This window comes from Cryptomeria japonica, chromosome 10, assembly GCF_030272615.1.
Source record: "Cryptomeria japonica chromosome 10, Sugi_1.0, whole genome shotgun sequence".
In the NCBI taxonomy this organism is placed as follows: Eukaryota; Viridiplantae; Streptophyta; class Pinopsida; order Cupressales; family Cupressaceae; genus Cryptomeria; species Cryptomeria japonica.
Genome location: NC_081414.1, coordinates 231,385,346 through 231,396,067, shown reverse-complemented (window position 1 = coordinate 231,396,067; position 10,722 = coordinate 231,385,346). Strand labels below are relative to the sequence as shown.

General features: G+C 33.2%; 1 protein-coding gene across 2 annotated transcripts; it reads right to left on the bottom strand.

The window, feature by feature from the left end:
• Window positions 1-4,266: 4,266 nt before the first annotated feature.
• LOC131077797 (uncharacterized) lies at window positions 4,267-7,713 on the bottom strand. 2 transcript variants are annotated; one of them, XM_058015348.2, is made up of 7 exons: window positions 7,420-7,713; window positions 6,528-6,749; window positions 6,177-6,274; window positions 5,754-5,825; window positions 5,544-5,668; window positions 5,319-5,391; window positions 4,267-4,629 (listed from the first exon to the last, which is right to left on the bottom strand). In XM_058015348.2, the coding sequence occupies exons 1-7, from the start codon at window positions 7,550-7,552 to the stop codon at window positions 4,525-4,527; spliced, it is 828 nt and encodes a 275-aa protein (XP_057871331.1). In that variant the 5' UTR covers window positions 7,553-7,713; the 3' UTR covers window positions 4,267-4,524. The 2 variants fall into 2 exon arrangements, with proteins under 2 accessions (XP_057871331.1, XP_057871332.1); XM_058015349.2 differs by having other exon boundaries at window positions 6,531-6,749.
• Window positions 7,714-10,722: the final 3,009 nt, after the last annotated feature.

Below are 10,722 nucleotides of genomic sequence, written 5' to 3'. Positions count from 1 at the left end.
ATGGAGAAAAATTCCCCTTCTTACAAACTAGAGTTCAAGAACACTAATAACACTTCTGAATATGAAGCGTTATTACTGGGAACAGCAACAACAAAGGAGAAAGGAATCAAAATGTTGAAGGCGGTCAGTAATGCTGAACTAATTATTAAACAAGGAATGTGTTTATTGTATAAAAAATAAAAGATTAAAGCATTACCAAAACAGGTTCTAGGATGAGATTGAACATTTTGATGCATTTTCTATTGAAGCAGTCCCACGAGACCATAATTCTAAGGTGGATTCACTTGTTTTCTCAGCATCTTTGCTTCTTCCTCATTCAGATTTCAAAAAGGACTCCTATAGAATCAAGATGATATATCAGCTCAATGTTTTTGATAACATGGAATTTTGGTAAGATGCTGAAAGAAAGAATCATTTACCCTATCTACAAGAGTACTTGGGTGGCAAACATTATTCTTGTGCGCAAAAAGAATGGCAAGATAAGGATATACACGGATTATAGGAACCTAAATCATTCCTCTCTAAAAGACAATTATCCCTTACCAAATATGCACCATGTGTTACAAATGGTCGTTGAAGCTGAAATGGTCTGTATGCTGGGCGTGTTTTCAAGCTATAATAAAATAAGTGTAGAGCTTTTATTACGCCTTGAGAAACATTTGCATACAATTTTATGCCCTTCAACCTAATTAATGTAGGTTCAAAGGGTCGTGGATATGTCATTTGGGGACCTGAGGAATAAGATCATAGTAATTTATTTGGATGACCTGGTTGTATTTTCTAAAAAGAGAGAGAATCGTTTAAAAGATCTGGAAACGATTATTCAAAGATGCAAACAAAATGGCATTCCATTGAGCCCCAAAAAGTACGTTTTCTATGTTACCAAAGGTAAACTTCTTGGTCACATCGTTTCTAAGGAATTAGAATTTATCTTGAACGAGTCAAATTCATTCAATAGTTGAGCCTACCATCCAGCCAAACAAGGTAAAATCTTTCTTCGGTCAAGTTAACTTGAGAAAATCTGTACCTGATTTCTCTGAGATCACCAAACACATAGTAGACATGATGAAGGAGAGACAAAGTTTTACATACAACAATTCTAGCAAAGAAGCATTTGAAGACATCAACGTAGCTATTGCACAAGCACCAATTTTAGTCCATCCAGATTTCAACAAGGACTTTATTATATATTGTTATGCATCGAAATGTGCCATGTCAACCATCTTACTACAAGTCGATGGATAGAAAATCAAAGCACCTATTACCTTCATGAGTGTTCCCTTGAAAAAGCATGAATTGATTTACTCTCAAATAGAAAAACATGCTTTCAAAGTTGTAAAGGCAGTCAAACAATTCAGGTTCTATATTTTACATTCACATGCCATTGTTTATGTACCTGTCTAAGTTCTTAAGAGTATTCTAACTTAGCAGGAGATTGGTTGTAATAAAAGAGGTGCATCAATATCAATAGCTAAACTGTAGGAGTATGATTTGGAGATCAAATTGAATAAACTAGTTAGAGGTTGAGGCCTATGCAAATATGGGTGAGAACAAACCCGAAGCAATAGAAGAGGTCCATATGGCATTACTTGTCAACTTGCAAGATCCTTGGTTTTCTAATATTGCCTTTTATCTCACCTATGGTGAATGACCTCCACACCTATCACCTAGGAAAAAAGGAGATCTAAAGTTTAAATCAGAAAAGTACATTAACTGGAATGATACTCTGTACAAGAGATTAACTGGAATGATACTTTGTACAAGAGGGGTTTGGATGGAACATTCCTAAGGTGTGTTGACAAAGATCAACAACAAAAACTTCTAGAAGCATTTCATAATTAAGTCTTTATAGAAATTTTTTTATCTACTATGACTGCTTTCAAAATTTTGAGGCAATGTTATTACTAGCTAGGCATGTTCAAAGATACATACCATTGGGTAGCTAGATGTGAGAAGTGTAAGCAATTTGTAGGTAAGTTATAGTAAGCAACCCTTTCACTCAAACCAATGATAATCAAGGAATTGTTCCAACAATGAGGCTTCGATTTTGTGGGGCCAATCAACCCATTATTTAATGTAGGCCATACACACATTCTAATAACAACATATTCTTTCATAAAATGGGTGGAGGTCATACTAGTAAAACTCACTACTTCAGACTCGGTCTACAATTTCATCAAAGAAAATATTTCTGTACATTTTGGGGTTTCGTTGAAGCTGGTGACAGATAACGCTACAAGTTTTTCACCTTTTTGAAGTGGTTCTTTTTTGTTATAAATATGAGATTACTTTAGCTCATTCATTGAATTACTATCCCCAAGATAACAAGCAAGTTGAATCTAACAATAAAAACTTGGTATTAATTATGAAGAAGGTAGTAAATGAGAATCAAACAAACTAACATAAGCAGTTGTATGAATCTTTGTGGGCAGATAGAATCACACCAAAGAGAGCAATTGGTATGTCACCTTTTGAAGTAGTGTATGGTATTGGTTCTGCCTTACCACTCCCACTAGAGCTTTCAACCTCTAAGTTATAGATTGTAATTAAAGATCAACAATTCAAAGATTTATTGGAAAAAGGATCATGTACCTCACTAAGATTGAAGAACAAAGAGAGGACACAGTAAACAGGAGATAGTAAAAATGATTTTTAATAATAAAGGTAGACTTAGGAAATTCATGGAAGGAGACATGGTCTTGCATCTTCCTTATAATGGGCAATATCTGAAGTTATATCAAATATAAAGTTGGTAACCCCTGCCATTGTATTATAGTATTGTAAGTGTTCTCAATTTTGGTGTGTGTCCCATTTTTGGTGTTTTCAATGAGGAAAAACAAAATAAATTGATTACAATTGACTCCTCCCTAATGTGTTGTGCAAATCATGCAAAAGCTTGATTTACCAAAAATGAAGTCATCCAATCTAGGAGAGCCTTGTGGAGGCTAAGAACACAAAATGTTCTTATTTCGCGGGAGTACGTGATCCCAACTGTTCTGAAGGCACTAAAATATTACAAGGTCAAGAAAGCGCAACAATAGTAGACTTGTCAAGTTGACTCTATCGTGGACTAGTCAAAGGTGCCACCTCAACCATGATGTTGCTTCCTTGTTTTATTTATGTTAATGTTATTTTTTCTAGTGTTTTAAAAAATACTTCAAAAGAATCAACTTCAAGAAACATTTGAGAATTACACACATGGACATTATAAATATATGTTAGGAGGACTTTGGAGGGATCCCAATTTTTTAATCCCAATTATATTGTGGTATAAGAGTGAGAAACAATCAAATTTGAAGATCAATAACAAAATTTTGTTGTTCATCCATTGAGAGATTTATTGTCTGTGTGCATTAAATGTGAAGATTGTTTTGATGTTCATTAATGAATATGTGGATTTAGATGAAAGTATGGGTGTGATTACTTCTTTGTGGGTGATAATATTCATCTGAAGCATACTTACACTCTTTGTGGAAGTTTAGTGAGATTCATCTTTGATTTAATATCTTCTCTCATTCATAATGCATATTGGTGTATTAATATCAATTGTGATTTATTTGGAGAATGAATGGTCTTTGAAACTTTAAGATTCAATATTTTGTATGGAGTTTTATCTTTCTGTCTTGTTATCCATGCATGTTGTATAGTGATGTGCAAGCATTTGTTGCCTTCTCTACTTCTGGTAAAAAGCATACTTGCATTTAATTTTCCTAAAATCACACTATACAAATCTTATAAAGGGAGTTGTACCTTTAATAAAATTCAAAGGAAAACTAATTTATTGTTTCCCTAACTATTGATTAACGATTTAGTCTCACTTTTGGACAAAAAAGGAGTCTTGGTTTATAAATTTCTAACAGACAAATTTGTTAACCAACAAATAGTTACAAAAGTTTGGATCATTTTAAAAAATGAAATGTTTTTAATTTACTCATCATGAACGAGAATTCATCAAGAACAACAAGATGCTTGTCAACTAATTATATTTTTTAACATAATCCCTAATTTTTTTAAGCCTACATATAAACATAGACCACTGATTACATTTTTTAAGAATATTTTAAATTGTTTCTCTTTTGAGAAATACCATACTGCATTGATTATAAATTATTTCCGCCTAACATAGATATAAGATCATTATGGTTGAATGAAGTTTACATAATTTCAATTATATTTGGATGGCCCAAGAGGAGTGCAGCTTACTTGAATCAAATGAAGTAAATGACCTACTTCATCTTACCATGAATAGTTATTGACATCTTAAAGTCTAAAATGATGGTGATAATTCATAACATTTCTTTGTAATCAGAATTTGTAATTACAATCTACTATTCAAATGGGAACAAATCCTCTAAGCTATTCTAAAACTTTATAAAAAATATTTAGATATTAATGAAAATACCTATTCATAAAAATAAAATAAAAAATACATTGATCTCCCATCATTACAGCACTAGGCAATATTCTGGTTCTAACTCAGATTATGAATAATCGCGCTGACGACTTCTTCCATGCAGAACATCATCAGAAACTAAGACCCAATTGCAGACCTAAAACAGAATGTATCAAAAACAGCGTCATAATTCCACTGCCTAAAAACCCATGTACATTACGAAGATTTGGATTGCCCTGCAAGAAAGACATTCAATTATTATAATTTTCAACCATGTTGATTTTCAATTATATCTCTAAACGTATATTCTAATAATGGTACTTCTTACTCGTTCCTTTACTTATGTTTGGATTTAATTATGGGTCACCCACACCCCTAAAAATAGTAATAACACCCAAGTGAATACTAGCTCAAGTTTCTAGGTTAGCTTAAAGAATCAGAGTTCTATCAAGAAGAACAGGTGTATCAACAAGTTGGCTGGTAAGCATATTGTGAGGGTCTAGACTCTAGATTACCCCGAATCACTTTAATTTCATGTAGCCGTGAGGTAATTGGTCTTTGATTTTTTATGGTAGAAATTTTAGCATGTATTCATAGGAAGCATTATTCAATTTTAGAATGCATCAATACAAATTGTGATGTATGAGGGTAACTGATGTATAATTTATATACTGATGTGTTTAAAGGCTGGATAACAATTTTTGATCTGATCTGCCTTGTCAGAACTGACTGTTAGCTGTTTGTTATTTGAATTGTTCTTGTTGAACTTTATTGTTGTCTTTGTTCTACTCTGTGTAAATGAGTTGAGCCCACACCCCTTTTTAATAGCTCATCTTTTGAACCTTTTGTTCCCAAAAACATGCTCCTCCATACATAAAGATATTTCAAGCTATATAATGATTATAGTAAGATACTAAGAACTTACTTCAAACAAAGCTGGCAAAATTGTCTGAATTGTGAGGAGAGATAGGCCAATCAAACCTGTAATTGCATGGGGACTGCAAGATAAATGTATAATTAGTTCTCTACAACAGTTAGTGGGAAAGTGATATCTTAACTTTATAGCTAAATTGTATTTAGTAGATAAATTAAAGAAAATGGAATTAGAATATATAATCCCATTTATAGGAGCAGAAAGTGCAGTAAGTACCTCTCAAGAATGGACTTGTCTGAAGTCAGAAGGGAAGTGATTCCACCAGTGGCTCCAAGAGCAAAGAAAAAAAACATACCTGCTAGGAGCTTAGGATGTAAATCCTTTGCCTTGGCTTTAACTTCCTGTAAATGAGTGTTTGTTTTCAATTACTTTCTACCGCCCTCAGAAACCAGTACAACTTGAGGATAAGTTGATTTCAAAGCTTACCACATCATCTGATAGGCGGATTTGCCAACCCAAATAAGAGCCATAACCTCCCATAGCAAACAGCACCACAGCCTGCACAACAATAAAGCAATATTAAATAACTGGAGCTTGCAATGTCAATATTTTATTATATATTCTCTTTGAAATGGAAGTCTTAGTGGTTGATGTGTTATCATCCTTCTCTCAAGCACACATCACTTGGAAGTACTGGTGGCTTTTATGGGTTTCCTTACCTTCAATATAAAGATCTGTTATCTGTTGTATTGTTATCAGTTAAACAAAAACAACTTGATCAAAGAAACAGGACAATGAAATGTCAACATATAATCTCTTTCCCAAACTTCGAATGTATTATGGCATTTATGAGAATCGGTTCATTCTAGCATATATCAAGCAATTATTAGAAGGAAAACAAAGGGATACCATATTTCCTGGATGACCCCAATGAACAAGCCAATCTGGCAAATTCCATGTCTTCACCAATTCCGCAAATGGTCCAAAAACAGACCTAATAGTGTCAGCTGTGGGATCTATGTTAAGGAAAACATACATGAAAAATCCAACTAAATAGGCAAAAGAATGCAGTCTAAAATAGATAAAAGGAAAGACCATACTATTTCCCCAGAGTAACAGCTTGCTTAATGCGTTAGGGAAAATATATGTAGCCTCTCAATAATGAACGGTAACAGCATATGCTTCAAGAGAAAGAAAAAAATCTAAATGCAGTACTTGAATATGTTTTTCCAAAAGGCAGGAGGTAAAGATAAAGGATACCACCAGGAAGTGCAGCAAGAACGAGATAAGACAGAGGGGCAACTGAAAGCATTAGCGTCTCATTCTCATTCTGCTTAGAAATGCTTTCCCTTTCATCAATACTTGTGTCTTCTTCTTCTGCTTCAGTCATGGTAACCAGAGAGTCAAGATCCCCATCAAACTCTTTAGGCTGACTTTCATGAGTAATTGAGGAATCCGTTTCCCATCTTAGAGCCCTGCATTCTGTAAAGCAGATTGAGTAAATGAATACAGTCTACAATCAATAAGATTTCATCTATCTGAAATCAGTGATTTAATTTGCCCTCCAAAAAATGCCATGAACTCCGGTTAGCATATAATTAAAAGGATGAGTTCTGTTTGCTAAGATGAACTCTAATGTCTGATTGAGCTCTTTCACAAAGTTTGAACAATATGTAAGGTAAAAAGCAAGAAATTCGATCATGGATTTTTACAAAGGGATCTCATATGCTAAACTGCTGTCTGGCTTGGCCATGACTTTGAAGACGACCTGAACATTTAACTTTCACCAGGAAGAACTCTGTTAATTATGCAATGGCTAGTCTTATAGCCGAAAGAGTCTTACTGCTGAAAAAAAAATGACCCAAATTATCTGATGATTTTGAGGTTTTACCACTACGATGAGTTAACTACATTGAATGGGTCTGCACTTTATTCCTCAAGTATAACCGTTCAGTTGATTTAACAGCATAAGCAAATCAACTACATGTTCACTGAGTAGTGGATATCCATTAATGGGGTTTAAGAACCTGAGATGATCTTAACTACGCACATTTTATCTGACAGAACTAAAGATAAATAAACCATGTAGTATAGCTAAAATCCTGGAAGAAAGCTTGAATTTAGATTTTGGAATGTGGGGAATCCAACTTACTTGATTGAAATTGCCTTCTGCATTTGTGAATAGAATTCCAATGGGACAATGTGGGTCTGTTGTACAATTTGCCATATTTGTGCAGAGAAAACTGACTAGAAACAGTCGGAGATCTTAGAGCAGAAAGGGCCATTTCACCCTCTGCGCAATCAAATCAGAGAAATGCAGCACCAGTCTGAGAGTATGAAACAGAAAGTATTGGGTAGCAGCTTTAGCAGAATGGATATAAAAGCAGCCTGGGTGGTATGTAGATTGGATTAGATTGGGCAGGAACAGTGGAGGTCAAAATGCAGCGTGGCATCAAAAAAAACCAACAAAAAGTGTACAGTATATTCCACTTCCACATGCTTCGCACACTCATCTCCACGATGACTTCAAAACACATTAAAGTTTTAACAATTCCAAGGCACACATGTGATAAAATCTTTAATAGGAAATTCGTTTTATTATAAGGCATGATGATCAATAGATTAGACTTCGGAGAGGACGACAGAGTGTGCTTTGAATGGCGATCAGATCCGTCATGTGTATAGATGTCTGTGCCTAACTGTATTTCTGGAGTATTTTTCACATTTCTGTTTGAGCCTTGGTATAGACTATAGAGTCGCTTACTTATCCGAGGATAAATTCTTTTTTTTCTTTCTTAAATTAATAAAAATATTTAATTAAGCAATAATTTTACAAGGATATGTGTCCATTGAATCTGGATTTGTCTTGTACCATCCTAATGCATCTTTTGTTGTGTTTATTAATTAATTGAAAATTAGAATATAATAGATAGATCAAAATATAATTTAAAGATATTTTAATTTTAAGATCATATGTTTGAGAGAATGGTGAACTAATTATCAAATTGAATAAAGATGACACGTCTTAATTAAGCATTAGTTTTCACATGTCCATTGAATCTCAATGTGTCTATGTACTACCCTAGATGCACCTTTTGCCGTATTTATTGAATAATTGAAAATTAGAATACAGTAGGTCAATTTACTTTTGATCAAAAAGATCAAAAGATTTTGATAGAAATATAATTTAGAGATACTTTAATTTTAAGATCATATGATTGAGAGAATGGTGAACTAATTATCAAATTGAATAAAGAAAACACTTCAAAAAATAAAAATAGCATGGTATTCTCTAGTAGATTATCTTTGGTTTTGTAGATATTAAAAATCTTCTATTCTATTTTATAACAAAATAAGGGTTTGTTATCAATTGATTAAAATATTGAGTTTTTAGATAAACGCATTCAAAATATTTATGTTAGTTTTATTTTAAAGCTATTTTACTTATACTACATGGATACATAAATTATGATTGTATAAAAATTGTTAGTACAAAAATAAATTTTATTCTTATTTTTATACTAAGTAGCATATATATTTTTAAAAATCTATATAAATTATATTGAGAGATATCCTTATGAAGAAGCATATTTTTTGAATCAATTTGTCATATGTAATTGAAATACGCGCCTCAAAAAGGATATATCTCACCATATTTTATAAAAAAAATTAAATATACATCTGCTACTAGCATCGAGAATTGCAACATGTAAGATGTTAATTCGGTCCCTAACATAATTAGAAGATAAATAATACTTATACATTTAGATAATTAAAATTTTATTATTCTAAGATAATTAAGGTTTGACTAGTGTCATCCAAACACAAATCTACATCTTCAATATATATGAAAGTAATATACATGTAAGTAATAATACTATTATAATTGTAATTGTAATGGTGAAAATATTAGGGTTTCCATATCAAGAAGGATGAAAACCACTAATTTTTGCTTCAGGACCACTACATTCGAGAGAGGGATGAGATTCAATAGATTCAGTCACAAACCAACAAGGATAAGGATTGAATACTAATTGGATGAAAGAGGTGGATTTGTTTACCCTTTTTTGTGAGATGAATTGTTGAAATTAGGGTAAAGTGTTGAAAATGAAGGTAAAAACACAGAAACAATGAGCTACAGTCGTCGGATTGAGGCATGCATCTAGATCTGCGAAATATAAGCAGATTCAGACCTGGTCCTCAAAAAGCTCCAAAAATGTCGGGACTATAGCGAAATTCACCCTAGTCCTCTGAACTTTTCAGACACCAAAGGGGGTTCATTCGTTTCTGTAAATAATGTTGGTTTCAAATATCGTAGCTTTGTACTTGTTTCCTGCACACAAAGAGAAAGGGAAATAGGTTGGGAATAGGGGCTTGCCTAAGTCAAACCCCAGTTTCTAAATTAACCTTGATTGAAATATTGCAAATAATGAAATAAATAATGGAAGGATATACCTCAGATCTGCAATGTTTGATAATGCTTTGATTCTTGAATTTAATCACATGTTTGTTGTATGAAATGCCATGAACATGACAAAACCCTAATGACACACACATGCTTGCATATGAATGGCGTAATATTGCTCCACAAAATTGATGAATGAAAAAGGCAGCCTTGAAGACCTCTAGAAATGCTTGATGATGAATACTTCAATGCTTAAATGCTTGATGATTATAATTTCTCCCTTGTATCCTTATCTCCATATATCCAAATGAGAGGGGAGAACCTCCTTATATACTTTCCCATCAAAAAATATGTTAATTTTCCAACATAGGCCGACATGGAGAGGGGTTTCTCGCTCAAATTTGAGAATGCCAAAGGGTTTCAAAATAGGGCCAAATGAGGAGGACAATAACATGGCACCATGGTCCTAATGAGGACCAAGGCACCACGCCTTGGTCCTACCATATTTTAGGGTCGAACTAAGGGGCCATGCGATGTATGAAGTGAAAATAAGGCCATTTTTGCATGATGCAAGCATAATTAGGTCTTAATTTAGCATTGGGGGATGAACAGTGAGGTGAGGGTCCAAAATATGGATAAATTGAAAGGGAATACAATTTAGGATGCTACAGTAATTAAATACCTAGCCCTAATTCTAATTATAACTCTACTAGTAACCCTAATTTCAATCCTAACTATAATCCTATTTTGTTAAACCTTGATTATAGTCCTAATCCTAATTTGAAACCTAATTCTAATTGTAATCCTAATCCTAACATTAATAGTAAGCCTAATTAATCCTATCCACAATCCTTATTCTAATGCTCATTCTAATTCTAACCATAAATCTAATACAAACCATATCCACAACCCTAATTCTATTCTATTCCTAATCATAACCTTAAGCCTAACCGTAATTCTAACCATGAGCTTAACTCTCATTCTAATTCTAGTAAAACATTCAACCCTGACCCTCCCTTAAAAATAAGCCTAAAGTTATCCTTAACCCTA

Bases quoted from the DNA above. Each gene is read 5' to 3' on its own strand.
- LOC131077797 (XM_058015348.2), bottom strand. From the start codon at position 7,552: ATGGCCCTTTCTGCTCTAAGATCTCCGACTGTTTCTAGTCAGTTTTCT. The intron at 6,275-6,527 runs GTATCCTTTATC...TAGATCCCACAG, and splicing joins TCTTGCTGCACTTCCTGGTG to CTGACACTATTAGGTCTGTT. The intron at 5,669-5,753 runs GTAAGCTTTGAA...ACTCATTTACAG, and splicing joins TCCGCCTATCAGATGATGTG to GAAGTTAAAGCCAAGGCAAA.